Genomic DNA, 21,166 nt, shown 5'->3' with positions numbered 1-21,166 from the left:
TGTACACGCGCAGTTTCGAAATTTGAAACTTCGCGATAAGGAAGTTTGATGAGCGAGAGAGAGAGAGAGAGAGAGAGAAGGGGGAGGAGGGAAAGAAACACATTGGCGAGGGGTGAACATGGTGAATGGAGTGAGAAAGGGTGCCAACGTAATCACGCCGAAGTATACAAAGTTTTCAAAATAGCGCGTCCCGCTATTTCATTCATACTGGATTGGAGCAATTGCATTGAATAATAAACTTCTCTGTTCTGTTATCGATCCCAGGGTCTCCTACGTGCCGTGTACCCCAAAAATTACTCCTGATTAATAATGAAATGCGATACGCAATTTCGAATAATCCGATAATTGCTTTTCCGTTTGCGCGGAAAATTGTGTCGTTAACGGGCACGCTTGTTTGTTTTTGTTTCATTCGCTTTGGCAGTCACGTCGGATCTTTTTAGATCTCTTGCGTTCAACAATTCACCCATTATGTTTGTTCATTATTTTGAGGATAATATAATAATAATGCATGCAAAATCAAGTTTTTTTTGTTTTTTTTTTTAATAATACATTTATATTCCATATAACAGATTAAAACTCAAAATTTATATTACGTAATTATATTTTCCAACAGCATCACGCTTTACATTAGGTCTCTGTGATATGTTACATACATCTAAACAAACAAGAATTAATTAATTTCTTTATTTTTAATTTTGAAAAATTCATTTTACTTGTTAACATAGAAAAAAAATTACTCTTTTTTTTTGTGCTGTAATTGTAAGTAACACTAATTCTTTTCCGACTTTCAATTTGATGACCTCCGCAAACTCCACAATCGCTTTATTCTACTAAATTACTTAATGGATGACTTTGCGGATAGCCAAATATTTGCTCACACGCATGCATCTCCAATCCAACATTTCGGTTTAATTCATAGTGTGCGCGTTTACAACGAAATTATTAATCACTCGATGCCGCGGAACGTGCGTGTGGGAAATCACTGACGAGAGAAACACGGCGTTAATTCATTTTCGATCGGCGCGGCGTTATACGTTCGTACGTTACACAGCGCTCCGTTTTACCTCCGATTTTCGATTGCATTTTCAGCAACGGATCTCTACGACGATAAAGGAAACGGATAACTGGAGCAAAACAACTTTTTTCCCCCTCGCTGTCCCCTCCTCCGTCCCGCCCTCGATCAGAAGCGAGTTAATCGCCGCAGGAAGATTCGCGGGCACATTCGATCTAGATAATCGAATCCGCGAGTGCACTTTTATCCGCACGATCCATCGGATCCGGTGCATCCAATCTCTGCCCTCAGCTCTGCCCTCCTGAACAGCCTCACCCGCAATCCCTTTCTTCTTCTCGTTCTCGCACTGCAAATATAATTTTCCCCGCTCCCGCGCGAGTCTGAGATCGATATACGCCACCCCTCACCAAGGCAACCATACGAGCAACTTTGCTCCACTCCAATGTTCTCAAACCATCAACCTCGCACTCTCTCCTACCACTCTCGGCTATCTACCGCCACCGCCACCGCCACCGACGCCAACCCCCTTCTCTACCTCTCACCCCGCGCTGTCTTTTTCGCGCAACCACACAGTTCTAGCAAGTTCCGCGCGCTCGCAAAATTATCATCCCCATCGAAAGCAGCACGCGCCAATATTACAAAGTGCAGATTCTACGTAAAGTACATAGAGAAGAGGGTTATCGGGTGAGAATATCATCTGATTCGAGATCGCGATAAGCTTCCCGGATTATTTTCCCCCGATAAGAACCCGATCTAACGACGAGAGATGGCTGAAGAGCTCTATCGTGTCTGCCGAAATTGTGTTAGCGGAGATACGATTATACGGTGTAACGCTTTGCGACGGCAAACATTATACCAAGTAATCCTATTACCACTTGAAACATACATTTCGCCGGATTTGACCCAAAACGAAAATTTACATAAATTAATAAAAAACTATTTTAAGTGAAAATCCTCCACAATTACTTCCTACTTTACGAAAATTTATTATACTTGTGCTAAAATATGGAAGTATACCTATAACTTACAATTTATTCACGCGTAAAATATGCGAATTCGTTTAGTCTTGAAATGTTATCCGTGGCATTATGATAATTTAAAATTGCGGGAACGGAGGGAAGAAATTTGAAAGCGGGAGAATTCTATCCTGATGTAACTCAATTTCTTCATTTCTTGTCCGAGCTGGGTAATGTTGGCTCGATTTCACGGCGGTCCGACTCGTGGGATCCGGTTTCCCGGTCTGAAAACTGTCACCGTGGAATACAATGGTGTTCTACCAGCCGTACACGGCTATCAAATTGCACCAGCCAGGCGAGAAAATGCAAGCTTTACGCAATCACGAAGGGGCGAGGGAATTTTTCTTCGTTACAAGGAAAATCCTCGTTCTGTCGTCGCGTCGATAATTACGCAATAAAAGAGCGATATTAAGCCCGGAGAGTTGTCCTAGTTCTGGTACATGCATGTGGCGGAATACGCGCGTATATATCCCGAGAAAAGCAGAGGCTATATCGGATTATCGATCGCGTACATTTTTTTTTCAGCCGCATAAAAGATTGATCGATGCTGCTTAAACGCCCAAGGTGTAGAACGACTTCCAAGGTAAAAAGAAAACGTGATTTCGTAGATTAAGCCGACACTCTCGCGTAATCCCTTCAATGAGAGACACTCGAGAGTTTTCCAATATATAAAAATTATAAAAAAAAGGCATTCGCATTTGCATTATCCAGATGTAAATTAAATATATACGCGCGATGTCGTCCACGTCCATCGTGAGCGCATAATATTTTAATAATTATATTAAATTAGAGACGAAAATTTTGATGCAAAATGTAGCGATAACTTTTTATTCAATCGTTCATAAAGAACGATCCCCCGTTTTGTAAAACTATAATGAGACGACACACGCAAATAAGGCTGCCTTTATTATCACTGCGGAATGTATAACGGCTTGAAGGGCCTACTTTAGATGATTTATAATTCCCGTCGGATTTCAAGAAAGAATTATATTTATAACAATTTTATACGTCATTCTTGTTGACATGTATGTATTTCGATACATATTTTACATGTGCGTATATCTTCTTCAAATGTTTCTCGTGTAACACGGCATATAAAATCATAAATAGAATTCCATCCTGCAGTCTGACACGAATTACAAATCGTCTAAAGCTTTATTAAATAAATTCGCACCGAGTATTCTCGTTGGACTTTAAATCTAAAGTTTATTTGAAGATTAAAGTTTACCTTACTGTAATCGAAACAGTTAGTTGAATATATATTAATTTATTATTTTTACTTTCGGTATTATGAAACTATATTTTGTGTGCTCCGAAACCTATATTTTTACATTCTAAGAGGAATAAAATTATGTAAATTTAATAAATCAAGAATTTTTTGTGACTTTCTGATAACCAGGAAAATGAAATTCAATCGTTGCGAGAATAAACGTGGCGATTCATTTATTTTCCTTAATTCATTAAAACCACACAATTTTATTCCTCTCGAGACGTAAAAATTTGAAAGAGAAAAGATGATAATGATAAATATTATATTATTTTTTAATCTCAAAACAGAGATAAACTTTATTCTTAAAAATTAAATGCTGAACAAAGGATTTAAATGGCACAATTAATCAATTATTAAGTTAATCTTTTAAGCGGCATAATTAATCAATCATTTTAATTTTTTATTCATGAAACAGATTATTGAATAATTTGCATCTCATAATTTTGCTATTAGTAATTTATTTGCTTGTATCAATTGATTGTTGTCTGTGTACGACTATATAATGCATGTAATAGCTGCATATGTAAGAAAGCAAAATCATCTGAGCTGTGAAAATCGATAACAGATCGGCACGTAGTGTAATTACAGCGCGCGAACTTTACGTGATATCGAGGCCAACTTTGATTGCATAACTCTATAACTATTATGAGCCCAGCATTTTTATATTAGAATTTTCGTCTCTAATGTCTGGAGCACATTATTAAAGTATTGTACAGCCGTATGTGTGTGTATACGACTCTACTTATAACATTTATCAAAACTTCGCATCTATACTCGCAAGTTAAATTTGCGAGTCAATTAAATAAACAAGCTAAAAAAATTACGATAAATGTCCGTGTGTCATTGTCAGTTACAGTTAAATAAAAATTCCGAAGTACACATATATGCATATACAATATAAACTTTTTGAAATATATAAATCGAATGTATATACTCCGTTAGATTCAAATTTAATTTGTTCTAAAATTACGCTGATGAAATTTATCAACAATACAATATTCATTTATCTCAATTGGTGTCAAATGTCAACGTGTCTTTATTTCGCGAGCTTCCATCATATATCGGGGCACTATGTGGCAGCATCATAACGCTTGACTCATCATTCATGCACATTAATTGTTCTCGAGAGATTCATTTTCGTAAAATCATACAACGCAATCTAAGAGAAACCATTTTAATCTCTTCTATTGATAAATTCTCTCTATATCGATAATGGCTCCCAACGCTATACGAAATGCTGCATAATTCATCACAGCATCCTGACTAGAGGACGATGTGTAACATTCACGAAATTCATCATCACCCTCCCAACATCGTGCAAAGTACGGAATTTAGAAAGAGTAATATATTCGATATAAAGTGTAATATATTCAACACACAAGAAACTCATCAAATTATAAATTGCAATTAATCAAGAAAGTAATAAAGAATAACTATTAACATTTTCGTTATGATAACAGAAGTTAAATTAAATTCACGTTAAATTTACGTTTCCACTTTTTTTATAAAACAAATAAAAATCTACTTTTCTAGATAAAAATTTCTATTGTCATTCTAAACGCGATATATCCCGAATAACGAGGACGATAAGCGATACAAAATATTTGTTAATTTCATACAATAATATAATTTTAATTGTAAAATTATACGCACAATTTGCTTCAATAATCATAATCGTATAAATAAAATTTTATGTTATGTCATTAAGGTGAATCAGGCAGATGAAACGTACTACACTGTTAAATATGAAAGGATCAAATTTGAACCAATTCCTTGAGTTAAGCAACATTTTGTTATTTTTAACTATCATGTGTGTCAAAATTTATTATTTCAACACAAAACATGTAGTTAAAAAATTAACTACATCTATTCAACTCATTTCTGTGGTTAATAACATTTGAATAGCGGCGACGCCGGACGCGACGTTACTATGGGTAAAGTCGTAGAAGATCCCGCCAAATAAACGCGTTGTGTATTTCAAGGATTATAAAGTTAAAGTGCTAATTTGCAGTGAATATAATCCGAAGAAAACAAGAAGAAGCTCTTTTTACCTTTATAGTAAGTAAAATAGATATATTTATTGGCTAATAAAAACGACAGCTGTCGATGTTAGAGGTTAGTTCTGCTTATTATTTAAGTTACAGTTCTTCTGTATTTATTTAGTTCATAAATTGTATTAAGTGTTAAATTGTAGTTGAGCAACAAAAACCTAACCTAACCAGCGAACACAATTATTCTATTTACATTTATTCCAATTCACATTTTGTTCGTCTGTCTCGCTAGAGCGGCTAGAGCAATATATCTTCCGATTTCTGATTGAACACTTGCATTCGTTATTTATTCTTGTTTGTGTGCTCAGTGAATATCTAGCCACTTTAGTATTGTCTTTTATTGTGTGTTTCTTTTCATTCATTGCCAGACTGTTTCACAGATAATGGCTGAAGCCAATAATACAAAAGAGTTTGTATCTAAAAAACTTCAAGAATGGGGATTTGGAGATTTTATAGACAATTTTCGTCGTAAGTGTTATAAAATCTTTTTAGCAGCATCAGTGTTTTGGAAATTGCAATAATTCATGCAATTAATAGCTTATTTAGTATTGCTGTCATAAGGAATTTTTTTAAATTATTGTAAATGTTCTCATAGTTTGACTGGTACATTATAGGATTAGCTGTGTGCGATATCATGTATTATAATACATAATAAAATAAAATATTTTAGTTATGATATTCTTATAAATTAATTTCTTTTAACAGGAGAACAAATCGATCAAGATTCATTTAAATTGTTAGACATGGATACAATAAAGGTTCTTATTCCACCAGCCGGTCCACGATTGAAGTTCGCAAAACTATTAGCTGAATACAAGTCATCACTAGAGGAAGTGCTATTCGACATAACAATACCTGTTTCTTCTGCTACCAGTGACAGTATTGATCTGACAAGAATATCTGACTCAACTTCATGTAGTTCATTTGCCTCATCTGAACATTCTTTTGCTCCGTTTGCACATACATCTTCTAATTTAGTTGATCTTGATTTGAGACAAATATTGCAAAAGAAGTATCCAACCATTTTATCCCTGCTAATAGAAAAGAAACAAATTGGTTGGTGTGACAAGCAACGACTTAATCGATTATTCGTTTCGGCATTCACTGATAAATATGGGCCTTTTCCTAGTACAGCACAAAAGGCCAGTTTGGCACAGCTAATCATACAAGAATTTAGGAACAGTGGTTCTGTGAAGGGCGGAACGGAAGTGCGTCATCTGGACTTATTGAAGATCGAATCAGAAACTGGAGGAAACGTCTCAGTCCCGGGGATAAAGCAGCGTTTAAAGTACAATCACGCAAGAAGAAAGCAACTGATGATTGTAATAAAGAGACAACAATAAGACACTCTGGAAAAAATACAGAAATTAGCCAAGAAGTATTACAAATGCAGCAGTGGTTAAAGGAAAACTCGACACCAAAATCTATTGTAATTGAACTATTTTAATCTCATTCGGGAGCAATTTAATCTAGATTAGGAATCCCGCTTTATCGATAAGAATCTCGATTGCTACTATGGAGGCTACTAGGTACGTTATATCGCCGCGACAAGCCGAAAGGATGATACGTAACACATGGGGACCCTAGGCCGGTTCATAGAGCAACGTAATCGGGATGAAAGCACAGTTCACGTGCGCTCATCCTCCGCATCGAGGGTTCTCGCAGCCCGACTATAATTGTAGAAGCGGCCGCTCGGCTGTACAGATATTACGCTCTCGAACGGTCCAGCGATTTCGATGTACGCGAGGACCAAACAACGATGACATACACGGCCTTCAACGGTATGATCGATCGCGGCCGATTTTTCCTCAAATATACGGGAGATTGATCGCTCGGTCAAGCAACGGGGCAGAAAATGTCGACCGAGAAAGGGAATGTAATGGAGCGAAACTGATCTGATTTTAAACTTCTTCCATTACTCCAATTTCATCCGGTCGGAGAAGTCGAATTTCGCGTGCTACGATCTTGCACGTTCTCCTTCGTTCTTTTTTTCTCTCTCTTTCCCTCCCTCTCTCTCTATCTCTCTCGGTCTCTCAGCGCGAAATCCCGCATCTTTCGCTTTTAATCTCGACTTCACGTACGTTAATCATTTAACCGTTAAGTGCATGCCTTAATGCATAAGGTGATTGAATTTTCCCGCATGTAGAATACAGCGATATTCTTCGTTGGAAATTGGAGCAATTTTTCCCCCGAACAAGAATTCAATTTGGCGATATATTCCTCGGGAGGATTTTTGCGCGTTCAACGTTAAACGTTTAATTAATTATGCTTTGAGTTGAAATTCTGCTAAAGTAAAGTCCGTTCCGAATCCATGAAAAATATTCCGTTTTACTCTCCATACTCCATATGCCGCGTTCAAAGCACGACTTTGCATTACTGTATAATTCCAATCGTTTATTCGACTTAAACTTTTAACTAACGAGATTCTTTATAAGGCTAAAGTACCTCGATCAAAGGGAAGGAAATGTAATCAAGTATAATATCCGTTAAGTAATCATACCGATTCGCCTAAACATCTCTCAGATTCGTGCAAACACGTTCTACATTTCACTGTGATTATATTTAAAATACGCCCGAACTCTGACTGGGACTTAAGAAAATTTAAATTGCATGCAATTGAAACCTTTCTCTAGAAACTGATAACCGTTTCTAGTCTTTTTGAAGACGCTGATTTCTTTCATATATCACGAGAAATTGATCAACGTCCGAACAGAGGAAGAGTATGTGGGTGTGTGTTTGTGTGTACATGTGTGTGTACGGGTACGAATATCGATCCACAAGGGGTGAAGCGAAGTATAACGACACGAGCCATCAAGCATCGGAGAGTATGCGACGGGACCTGACCGACTTTGCACCTCGTTAAAATTGCATTAGATAGACGCGAGGGAAAAAGACGTCGCGCGCGCGCGCGCGCGACGTCCGCCGTCTGAGAATATGCACTGCGTTGAAAAATGTAAGCAAGGTGCCGGATAATAGCAACGCCGCGACACTCGGATTACACCTTAAGGCTGATCCCGCGAAGTTGCAACGGGAGCGAAGCTATACCTGTACGGGATGAGGACAACGTTGTTTGCCCGCTGAATTATGCAGCGTCATATTCCCGGTCGAAAGAATGAGAGAAGTTAACCTGTTCGTTAAAAGTCACCGCGATGATTCGGGCGAGAATATCTTACTGGAAGACGTACTCGAGGAAGCGAGAAATGTTTGATGTCTTCCCCGAGCTACTCGCCGTTCTGCGCTTTCTCCTTGTGTATTTGTAGAATGTTATTGATCAATCCCGATTCCGTTCAATTACGGATTCAATTACGAAATATTCCGTGTCATTATTTTAAGATATTTTAAGATCAGTAAAAAAAATTTACATAAGTCATGAGAGATTTTAGATTGGAATCGCAATCGAGATTAGCGAACGCTAAACTAAAAAAGATTTTCGCGGGCAAAAAGGTTCGCGCCAACGTATGGTCACGAATTTTTCAAATAAATTAATTATTGACCGAGGTCGGCGCCGCTAATGCAATACGCGGTAATATAATTTGGGCGTTAAACTCGACGAGTTTAAATTCGATGCATCACGGATGTCCGGCTAAGCTTATTTATTACATAATACCTACGGGATAATTAAACTGTTGTTCCACAGCGATATGAAACCGTATTATAAATTGATTAACGATATTCAACGATCCCTCCTCGAGGCGTATTACGCGCGGAAATATAAATGTTGGACTGGATGTATTTACATGCACGCAAAATTGCAATTTTGCTCGCGGTGAACCGACGATATGCTCGGTGAACACGAACGTGCTGCATGTTGGCCAGTATTTTCGGGCATTTAACGTTAACGTGTAACTATCTGATGCACGTCCCACACTTCGCATCCTATTACGATTTTCAATGAGAAAATAAACAAACTTTCCCACAATTGTTAACGTAAAAAACGCGCACACCCGCATGACGGGGTCGTAGTTTGCTGAATAACTGATCGAACATACCTGCACTCCTACTCCTGTTAGGCCTGATCCTTCCTCTCACGATTCGCAGACAGCATCCGCAGCGAGGAACACGTAGATCTCGCGTTATCCCCGAGCAATATGCATAATAAAGGGACAGCCGCTTTTTCCTCACGTGGCACATTTGACTATCGTAACGTGTATCTTGTCTATTTGAGCACGCGGTGAAACGTTTTCAAAAAAGTTTCGATTCACACACGCGCGAGTCGACTCCCGTATTTTCTGTCGCAAAAATAAACCGAAACGTGTGAAAAATAATGCGAACGCCGTCGATCCGTAAGAAGCAAATACGAAGATACGATGGATTAATTAGCAAAATGTTAAAAAAAGCACGTTAGAAAAGACTCGAAATACCTAACATGTAACTTTACAAATCGTGACTGACAAGTTTCGAAATCGAAAACAGAAAAGCCAGCGTTGCGCTTTCGGAGTTTTAAAACTGCACAAACAAGCCGATCAGCTAAAGATTTGTTTACGTTGGCGATCTGAAAATCTGATTACATGAACAACAAGAATGATACCAGCGTTGTTTTTGGCTCGCATTGATATTTGCACTCCTATTAATTTTAAATCAATAAGCCGCGTTGCGCGCGTATGGATTTTACTATTTTCATTTTTCCAACATATAATATTCAAATATAAAGGCTGTTGAAAGCTATTGCAAACAAATCGTACATTTTGAGTCTTTTCTAATTTGCAAATATTGTCATAACAAATCCTTCTTAAATTTTGCGTTTTAATCCAAAATCCAAACTTTGCATAGTGCTCATAAAAGAAAATCGTAACTTTGGCGCATAAAACGATCTCTTGGTATCCAAGTTAATTTTACTTGGCAAAATCGTGTTTCCCCTCGAAATAGCCACGTCAGAAGGAACATTTGCAAAGAACATAAACACATAGATGGCGCAAATGCGATGGAAGTCACGGCCGTAATGAAAATAGCAAGAACGTTGACTGCACATGCATATATATCGTGTCGAAAAATATATGTCGTGGATACATGGGAAAAAAAATGTTCCAGTTGCCACAAGCCCGATAAATCAATCCCCGAGCTTTAAGCGCATTCCGATTGGACATGCGGCGATTCGGCGAAATAATGATTATTGGAAATATCGGGAAAGGCAACGACACCGAGTTATCGCAAGGAACTCCATTAAGAACATACGCTTCGAGATTCATTTTTATTCCGAAATTCATTTGCTCCAGCGGAAGTTTTACGGATGATTTATGAGCATGTTTCGTAAATGCAGTAATAACTTATGCATGTGCAGGACGCGGCAACTGGGAACGCGGGTTAATAATTCTTTATAAAAGAGCATAATGCAAAATAGCAAACTAAAATTCTTCCTGGAATATAATTATAATTTTCCCCGGACATGCATTTACATAGAATCGATTAATTTTTGGTATTGGTAAAAAGAATATAAATGTTATCTTCATCGCAAATATCTATATAGCATTGTTAGTGTCTCTAAATTTTATTCCCTTTATTCGAATCGGAAATGGATAGTCTCGTAAAAGTCATGATAAACTCCGTTACGCGAGAAATAAAGTGTCATTGTCAAATCGAAGATAGAAACACACGCGTATACAAAGAAAGAACTCTCTGCACTACGTGCGCGGCATTAAGATGTTCTGTCACGCAGTCGTAAAACCTTAGCTGTGAGAGTGATCGCCGATTCTGCGTTACGTAAGTGTAAGTACTCGCTTGTCCTGGCAATAATGGTGCACAAGGATCGATTGAGCAACAAGTGAAGAACGCAAGAATTTGTACGAAGTATCTGTTAACGACGTGCTTGCACATTACTTTCGCGTGAGCTTATCCTTAACGAGCTAATCTGATAGTCGCGAAAAAGGAAACACATAAAAAATAATGGAGAAATTTATATTTTCCTTCCTGTGTCTAATACCCGTGTCTAATACTCGTTTAATTCTCCGATGTATATAAAAATAATGCAAATAGTACTAATTTTTCATATATCACTCTACTTTTAAACGTAATTCTATGCGCTAGTTTAAAAACCACAAAGTTGAAAAACTAATATTTCTTAAAAAATAAATATTAATAATAGTTAAACAAAATAGCAGCTGTCTTTCTATTTACATCTCTCTCGCAGCTCGTTAAATATATTCAATGACGATGATAGTTATATAATAATTAATCAATTTTGAGATATATTGACGAGAGATCTGATTTTCATTCTACGAACAACTTTTCGTTATTTCAAAGCGCCAATGTAATTATACGCGCTTTTATTATAGAAATTCCAATTTTTACGTCAAGCGGGAACAAAGAGGAAGAAGCAGCCGTTTGACAATAGATATTACTCGTTAATATATTTTCCGGCGAACAAGAAAGATTGCGTCGACTGAAAGGGGCTTTTTTCGTGCCGCGGGTGCACGAAAGAGCAAAAGGGAGATTATATTGATCCAAGTTACGAGCTGCTTATCCCAAGCCTGCCCCGGAGTCATTCACGTATATACTTGTAATTCTCGTAACGGTGGAACGTTACGTACACATTATTAAATATTTTTCCTGCTAATATTCTCGCGACTGTACATCAAGTATAAAAAAATTAATATTAATTTTTTTAAGGAATGATGATTATATTTTTGCGCTTCTTAAATTAAAGCCCGTTTCAAACATTTTATAATTCACGTTAGATTTTAAAATTCTACTTATAATTTTAAACATGTATAAATTAATATTTGACATGCGTATTTTAATATATACTTATACATGTGAGTGTATTTCACTCTTCTAATATTTTTTAAATTAGAGTAAAATCATAAATCTAATTCTACCTCGAGTTCTCTGACAAATTATACATATCGTCTAAAATAAGTTTAACAATAAAGTTATAATTAGTACAATGATATATGAAAAATGTTATACGTGAGCACAATGCGAAACAAATTTTCAGATGGATTTTGAAACTAATTATGCACTGTGATTAAATTAAGATTATTGAGATAACGCTAAAAGCCATAATTGGCATACATGAAATTTCTACTGTTCGAAATCAATACTGATGATTATTAAATTGTACAGAGTTTAACACAATCTCGTGTCTTTATTTAATGAGTTCTGCAATTATATACACACGATCCAGTCGGGCGTCCGCTAATTGAGCAAAGTAGGGAATTAAAATATCGTTCTATACGATACTGATAAAAAGTTTGTAAGGAAATGATTATTCGCTTGCATCTGGAGACTTTTGAAAACCCTTAAAAATTAAAAAAAACATCTAGCGTGGCGACTCAGCTATCTTCTTAATTAAAAAATGTTAAATAAAAGATCAACCGTCGCTATTCTGCTCTATATTAAACATGTATCTTATTCTTATTATTTTTCTTATTATTCCATTTTCTAAATAATTGTTTCCCAAATTAGATTGTATTTTGCTATTACGTTTCCTCAAATATTTATCGCACTGACACTCACGCGACAAAAACCTGTGTATGTTGATGTACATGACGTGTAACTGTATGCAAATATCCGCAGTGTATTGAGCGCGGATCCATGAGCTAAGCCCCAAATGACTGTGCGGATCAGTCATCCCTACGGGCGCGATTCAGAGCTAATAAACAAAAGCGCACTAGCAGCCTGCAGTTTTGCCGGTTTAATTATTAAACGATTGTTTGCGACGATAACGTAGCTCGTTCCGCGTACAATGCCTGTAATCGCCGGATCATTACAGCATTGTGGTGCGGGGTGCAGCGGGTTAATCAATTTCTTACCGTGGCGTTGACCGCGGTTGGAAGAAGCGCGCGTTAATCGTCATCGCGCAATCCTGCCCGTGCCCGAGCACAACTGGATGAATTTTCGTTTAACGTGAGAGTATATAACGAAGAATAGGATATAACTAAACTGGAGCGAGAATAGAACGAGGTTGGCACTTTACGAGGCGTTTCATGGCATCCGTGATAAAAACGTCGCTCGTCGCGACGTTACATATACCGTAACGTTATTGATCTTTGTTTACAGTAAAAGAGCGACGTCGCGAGAAGTTGTAAAAAAGCCTCGCTCCACTTGAGCGCGCGAAACAACGTCGATCTTCCGACTTTGAGATTAGCTGGTAAGAGTACCGTCGAAGTTTGACGGGAGAAAAAAGTAAATGAAAAGCTTTTGCTATCGAAAAGCTGCTGTTGCTTTCTGGTGATGTAATTGATACATTCTCTGATACAACGGAACTACGCAGAAAATTATAAAATTTGCGTTTACGTCCTCTATATAAGCTATTTTTAAATCCTATTGAATTTAACTGAATTAAATATCAGCAATCTTTAGAAATGTAGATCACGAGAAGCTTTTAATCTTTAATTGTTCAATCGTTTCAAAAGCTATTGACTACGCTGATATCTTATTAATTGAACGAAGCTTGGGCAAGAATTTTTTTGATCAATCTGTCTATATTACAAAACAAGCTTACCGAAATATAATGTTTAAATAACCAAAATATATGGGACCATTTTATCACGAATATTAATTTCGAAATTTCTCACTGCTTTTTAGAATCTCTGACTTTAATTAAGTCCTGTTTTAATTATAGTAATGTATATTGCTTTGCTTTAATGAAGACCAACATGCCAGAAATCGCCAGCCCTAATTAGAATTTAACGCGGACACGCGCGGCTTAAATATATCCCCAGCGAAGATATTAAACAGCTACGCTTTTTTAAATGCATATAGAAAAAACCGAGTACAGCACAACAAAACGTGCGGCATCAAGTGGTGCAGCTTTTAAATTGCTCCGCTTTCGACGAGAGTCGTATTACCGCCGTACCGCCCGCGAGAAGTACACGTTGTAATAGTTGAAAAATGCACGCGGCAAAGGGGTTAATCAGCAATTTCTCTCGCACAAAAGTTACGCTTTCAAATCAGCTTATAACTTGAGTTTGTCTGCAACTCTTTAACATCGGCCATTACGGGCCCGCTTGAAAATGGAAACCTCATCAAATTCCTTAGGAAACTCTGTTGCTATTTTTCGCGATAAAAACGTAAATTAAAAACTCCCCGTTATATCAGCCGTAAAGAAACATCGATGTTAACTAAAATACATGCTTGCGAAAACCATTTTCAATCATTTACGTTAAATTCGCTCCATTGTAAATGTTTTATGTTATCTGCAATCAGAGAATGCAAAGTTTTATTCATACATTCGAACATTGTTTGATTCGGTGATGAAATTTGTCTCGCCTTTATCGAACGAACAAAGCACAAAACGTGACGGCAGCGGCGGCGCGGCGGTGGCGGCCGGGTCGACTGCGAAGTGCAAACTATCGGGGATACTGATCTCCATTGTTGCAACTATATAACGCACAACGCCTGGTTAACGATATTGACCCTCTTACGAAACGTTTGTTTTAGAACGTAACGATTACGCTGCCATAAAACAACGACCGATCTAACAATGATTTAATTGTGCTTGGATTTGACAGCGCGCACCGTTTGAGATACATTTCGCGCGAACAGCGAGAGTGCGAAAAGGCGTACGAAAACATCGAGCCTCTAAAAATCCGATCTAAAACAATTCCCGCTTTGTCTTTTGAGATGCAAATGGCAGACAGGTCGAAAGCGAGAAGTTTTCTCAAAAGCGTCACGTACTCGTGATTTAATTCCGAACATGACGACTTTTTTCGGTGTTTTAATGTATTTTTCCTGGAATTTTCGCAAGACGCACGCCGGTAAATCGTTTCCTTTATGAAAATAACGAAAAAGAAAAAAGTGCCGATGTAAAAATCACTTATTTACAGGAAAGTGTATTACAAAGAGGGGTCTTTGTAATATCCCCGTTCAATATCCTCTGGGGCATTTTTTCTTAAAGAAAACAATCTCGTATTAATTTTGGTGCACTATACCGATAATCCCACATCCAATATACTGTTTGACAAACGTCGAGATATTAATAGTGAAATTTCAAACATTTTGTTCTCAGCAAAATTGTTCGATATAAACTTGTATATTATATTATCTTAAACAATATCGCAGATAAAGAGAAATTTTTAAAGAGAGATTGAAATTATATCCAAATAAATATTACATTAAAATAGTAATATCCATCAAATGAAGTTTATTCTACAAAGTCTGCGACATACAATAAAAACGCATTTTAATATCGCTGCTTTTATAAAGTTTCGAGTGAGTATACTTGAAATATTTATACATTGTTGCTGAAAAAAAAAAACCGAACGCAGTATAACCGGCTAATAATTCACTCTGGACTTTCTCTCGCGCGCGATAAATTCGTTAACGTATACACAACGCGGCGATGCGTCGCGACGCATTAACTGCACCGAGCTTTTTTTAGAGCTACGCGTATAATACTGCACATTTCGTTGGACGCGCGTCGATAGTATAACTAACGAGCTCCGGATTTTTGCCGCGATGACCATTGACCGCGTAAAAATTCGGGAGATAAATTTCACTCGTCCCTGCGCCTAAAAAAAAAAACTTCGAAATATTTCGAACAAACATACACCGCCGTGCGCGAATCGCAATGAAAATTTATGACAATTTACCGACGCATAATTATTTATGACGCATAAATTGTGCGGCCGATTATCCCGAATTCGATATTATAAAAGATAAAACTTGATGAAGAAGATAGTATCTGAAACGCCTGATTAAAATATTATTAATTTATTCGTGAAATTTAATTATCGATATTCTTCGACGCTGAAACTGTTTATGGAAGCTCGTGGCATTTTCATAATCAATTCAACAATTTATAATCCTTTTTACGTGGTACGAATAAAATAAAAAACTTTAATGCTATGCCAGAAAATTTCTTTAATATTAATTTATCACAACCTTGGAACTTTCACATCGTCATTTAACTGGCAATTAGAATGCTTTTTTTATACTTTTGCTGCCCAATTTTGTTTCTCTTTCACGGTATTATTTAGCGCGACGTCAAAACTGGTATGCTTGCTTTATATAGGGATATAGGCCAACCATCGATTCGACAAATTACTTACGCTCTATACTTCATACCCTGGCATTCATTTTTTTTATATTATACAGTTTATACGTTATATTTAAAAATATATATAACAGATAAGTAAACAATTTAAAGTCCGAGAGAAAACGCATAAAAATCATTACTAAATAATTACTGAAATGAAAAATTTACTGGAAAAATAAAGCAAGGGTATAGAAATAGCAATCAATGTACGAGAATATAAAGGTTCTAATAGAATATTAATAAAAACAGTAGCAAAATAAAAGTGGTAATAGAAATGGCATTAAGGGCGGTGTATAACACTATCATTGATTAATATTATTATTAAGATATTTGTAGAACTTGCACAATTAAAATGTAAAGCTAAGATCGTCATCCTGCCATGTTCGTCGTAACTTTTCATAATCTATGCATACGCGGGAGTGATATTACGGGACGGATTAATTTATGAACGGCGTGGCCCCATCACGTGTACCCGGGTCGACGTTGACGGCGAAATAATTTCACCGGCACGCGTGCCGACGAATTTTGCGACCGGAGAGGTTTGCGCCCGCGGTCTCTCTCGTCCCGGACCAAGGGGAGAGCTGGCATTTAATTTCGCGCGTCGACGTCGACGCGCGGCGTCATCCGCGCGCCACCGGCCACGGGTCCCAGTCCCAGGGCATGAATAATACGCGGTCGCATCGCGGTCTAGAATAATTTCACATTGAATTCAAATCCGGGATCGATGAGAGGCCTACTCCCGCCGACGATCTAACCCAGTTTCGCCTACGAGGCGTGTACCGGGCCACGGGCGCGCTTGCCGCGTCTCTCGGCTTCTATACGGAGTAGAGCCGCGGCGAGTCGATAAAAACGCAATTTTGCGCCACCGTTCGTTTTGCATGCTACCCCGGCTCGCGAGGAAAGCGTAACGGTGACGTGGAGGAAACTGAGGAAATTTATTCCAAGTCCTCGAACACGTAAACATCCGCGATGCGAGGGCGAGCGAATCAATTCCGCCGATTGACCGCGACGTGGCAACTTCCTTCATTCGCGATCCATCGAATAATATTATATATAACTGTGTGGATCACATATTATATTTCTCTTCCGACGTGACTTATCGATAGATAATATTTCGTCGCGAATTTACCGCGACTTGCCGAATAATTCATTTGTTCTCGACACTTCTTCTCTTTATCACTTTTTAAAATAACGAAAAATCGACCCTGTGAGCAAATTTCGCATAAATGATACAGATAAGCCGATACGAAGTACACCGCAATGCTTCTCACGGAAGACGAGCACGCACCACGTGAGCTATCGCAGGACGACGTCGGCATTGTTCCATTGTTCACTCACCTCCCCGTGCGTAACAACCCCCGCACGAAGGTAACCCTTTTACGAGGGCACGCGCGCGGCGCGGCGCGTCGCGAGGTTGATTAACGAGGGCATCGCGTGAAAGTGCGGCGCGGCGCGCCGAACGCGGCGAGGGTTCGCATGTCGCCTCGAGGAAACGTGATCCCGACACGCGTATCTCTCCCTCCCTCCCTCCCGCCCTCCTTTCCCCGCGAAACGCAGATTAATCAGGGGGTGGCAACCCCCGTCGTCAGCGTTCGACGAAACGGAAAAGTCGGCGAGAGGCTTCCGGACGACGGCGAGCGCGCTGACGCGGGACGCACGCGGGGAGCGCACTGCGAAAATCGCGAGAAACTCACGGGGATGGAAAAATAGGGAGGGCACACTCGCGTGCGCGGCACACCACACTCCGCACGTACCTGGGCGAGCGAACGAACGAGCAGGCAGGCGAGCGGGCGGGCGGGCGGGCGGATACGGTGTGATTACGCGCGTGGATGCGCGGGTGCGTACGAGGGTGCGTGTCCGCCGCGTGATAAGAGGCGCGTAGGTGAATCCGCCCCGCGACCTTCGGCCGACGAAGGTTCGTCGAAGACTGATCGGCCGCAGGGTGGGAGGGCTCTTTTTCAAAGGCGGCGTTTTCTCGACGACGACGACGACGGCGGCGGCGTCGACGGCGGTGGCGGCGAAGCTTTCCGGATGGAGGGTAACGGGCATGCGTGTGACGGATGGCACGATCGGCACCGCAGCAACACGACCGTGTGCACAAGGGTGTGCCGCGGGTGAAACGCGTGATAGCGGAAATGATAGCTTGCGGTCGCTCCGCTCGCTTTGAACGCGTTTGCGCGACGACGACGACGACGACGTCCGCGCGTGTTTCCCTCGCCTAGAATATGCGGTTTACGACGATGATGTAGATTAGACTGCCTGTGGAGCTTATGATTCTCTTTCTGCTCTCTCTATACCTCTCTACCTCACTATTTCTCCCTCTCTCATTTTTTCTCCCCAGGAGCAATCAGGGAATCGCGTTTCGCTCTCGCCGGGCTAAAAGGGGATCGCGTTTCGCCGGTGGGTTCATGCATTAACAGCGAATTTCCGCCGAGATTTGCAAACTCGATAACGGCACGTTATAACGGTAAAAAGTTGTAATTGATACGACTGCTCGGGACTTTCCGCTGGAATAGAGGAACGTAGAGATCTAAAATGCATTGTACAATAATGGAACATATTATTTGACTTAACAAAAAAAAAAGGAAGTAGATTTTCCGCCCTTAGTTCTACTGCGAAATGTCGGTTCAACCGCACTGCGGTAAAAGCGAAGTTATTGGATCACCTGATATCTCGCCCACTCCCGGATCATCCCTATTTTCCGCTTCAGGCCCCTTATCGCGGTACAATCTTTTTACTGACGAGTATCAAATGCGTTTTGACATTTGGCGAGACTTACTATCTGATTGCCTTACTGTCGATATGTACATGTGTACACATCAGCTAAAACCTTTTACCCAAGCCGCTAACGCCACTAAAGCGAGAATGTCTATCAATTTTCGAATCCAGTCTATCGGTAAAAAAAGGAACGTATAGCTGCTATTATCAAAATAATAGCGATACTTCGCTATTTAATTGTATAAAGTTATTAAAAATTGCAGGCCCATCTACATCTTGAAAGCATGCAGCGAAAACGTTGATAAAAATAAAAAATTGACTCACCAGCCCGCGATGCCGTTTGGTTGTATCTCTTGTAAGAATATGCCAAGCTCGTTCTTCTCATTGCCCCGAAGTCCGACCACGCTGAATCCCAAGCTGGTTCCTTCCGGTTTATACAGCTAGAAAAACATCAAATCATCTTGATCAGTGGGATACTTGAAAACATAATTTTACTCCGCACGAAAAGTAAACGTAAAACCTAAGAGAATACAGAGAGATTCTTGTAAAGAAGTCATAAAGAAATTTTTACATCTTATAAAAAATTTACCTGCACTGTGAATATTTGCCGTCCTTTCGCCGCAGCTTCGATGACTTTCTTAAACTCCTTTGCATAAGTAGGGGTAGTTATAGGCGGCATCCCCATAACTTCTGAGACAAGACTGGGACTGGTAACCTGTAACAAAGTAATGACAGATCCTTCGATAAAAAGTACATTTTGTTGATGTCTCACAAAATATAAAGATAATACAAAACTACTTGGGCGCTCGTGTCCTCGCTGCTGCTGTGTAGTAACGGAGCGACTGGAACTCTCTGATCTTCCAGCTCGCTGCTGTCTTGGTACAGATCCTGATACATGTTTGGCCCGAGAGGCTGCACCGTAGGCGTATTTGGAATAGAAAGTTCCAGCTGCCCGCTGAGGTTAACGTCAAAGTCTCCGGGCAAGATAGACGGATGTTGTACCAACTGCGTATTCAATTCGTTCAAGGAGTCTTGAATCATGATTATGCCGCGAAATACTGGATCCTCCAGCAACGAAATCAATGTCCTAAAATGCTTCGCCGTGTTCGCCTTCAGCTTAGAATTGCCACTCTTCTCCACCCGTTCCTGCATGCTTTCCAGTATGTGGAGCGCCGTAGACATATCTGTGCAAATAATGTAACGAGACAGCGATATTAATTTAGAAATTTAAAAAATCGATAGAACGGCACAAATCATGTTTATTAAAACTTTTCGTACGTAAAATAATCGAAATAAAAAAGTAAGGCAAAGGTAAAGGCAAAAAGTAACGTTCGTATTTACCTGTATGGAGCGGCATGGTGGCCTCCTTTGCTCTCTGGCCAGTACTCAAATTTACACAAATTCCTCACGCACCCAACTGAAACATAAAAGGAGATGATATCCCGTGCACACGCACACACATGCAAAAATATTGAAACTCGTTGCCTGTGAAACGCCTCGCGCAAAAAATTATATTCTCTTAACCTCAAAACGCGGTGGAACGCTCGCGAGTCGAGAACATATGTTTCTCTCGAGGAACAACCTTTGACGGGCGATTGACTGTCATTAAGCGTAACATCGTTGAGCGCGGTCGCGAATCGATATGCGGTCGCGCGGCGGAGCTGCGGGATCGTCCTCGGGAATTCCAATATACCCACCTCGGTTCGCGAGTCGCGCGAGAGGAGAGAACGCGCGCTTCTTTCCGCGAATGCGATCCTTAATGTCTCACGCGATAACGGAGCGATCTCATTACAGTCCGCGAGCGACGGGCGATTGCATCCTGGGGATCCTGGGTGTCAGCTGACTTGACCGAGCTATATATCGCCTATTATCGAGCTTCTTCCAACACGCAACAAGAATCCGGAGCACGCACTCCCGTGGGCTGCGTTCGAAAACGTCACCCGAGTGCACACGAGTATACTTCCTTCTCTTTCTATCTCAGCGAATTAGAAGGAGATGGGAGTATACCCGTGTAAACCCGTGTATACCCGGGTGACGTTTCCGAACGCAGCCGTGGTCGTCGGCGACCACGTGGTCCAGCGCCGCCATTTTCGAACGAGCTCGGGCGCGAGCTCGGTCTCCGTT

At 39.8% G+C, this 21,166-nt stretch overlaps 1 protein-coding gene and 1 long non-coding RNA gene across 5 annotated transcripts in view; one reads left to right on the top strand and one right to left on the bottom strand.

Annotated features, from left to right (window-relative positions):
- Window positions 1–20,941, bottom strand: part of LOC139819326 (multiple PDZ domain protein) — a 92,183-nt gene extending 71,242 nt beyond the window's left edge. For 2 of the 4 annotated variants that reach the window (XM_071788570.1, XM_071788572.1), the window contains exons 1-5: window positions 20,740–20,941; window positions 20,384–20,459; window positions 19,841–20,226; window positions 19,632–19,757; window positions 19,367–19,482 (exon numbers count right to left, since the gene is read on the bottom strand). In XM_071788570.1, coding sequence (XP_071644671.1) covers window positions 19,367–19,482; window positions 19,632–19,757; window positions 19,841–20,226; window positions 20,384–20,399 — 644 coding nt within the window. In that variant the 5' untranslated portion in view covers window positions 20,400–20,459; window positions 20,740–20,941. Of the gene's footprint in view, window positions 1–18,018; window positions 18,524–19,366; window positions 19,483–19,631; window positions 19,758–19,840; window positions 20,227–20,383; window positions 20,460–20,566; window positions 20,687–20,739 lie in introns of those variants that run through there. The other 2 variants (XM_071788571.1, XM_071788573.1) reach the window with 2 other exon arrangements.
- On the top strand, window positions 5,029–6,228 carry LOC139819333 (uncharacterized). The gene is made up of 2 exons (XR_011733700.1): window positions 5,029–5,817; window positions 6,055–6,228. It is a non-coding gene; the product is annotated as an uncharacterized lncRNA (long non-coding RNA).
- Window positions 20,942–21,166: the final 225 nt, after the last annotated feature.

The sequence above is a fragment of the Temnothorax longispinosus genome, chromosome 9 (assembly GCF_030848805.1).
Source record: "Temnothorax longispinosus isolate EJ_2023e chromosome 9, Tlon_JGU_v1, whole genome shotgun sequence".
Classification (NCBI taxonomy): Eukaryota; Metazoa; Arthropoda; class Insecta; order Hymenoptera; family Formicidae; genus Temnothorax; species Temnothorax longispinosus.
The sequence above is the reverse complement of the archived record's forward strand: the minus strand, read 5'-3'. Positions and strand labels throughout refer to the sequence as shown.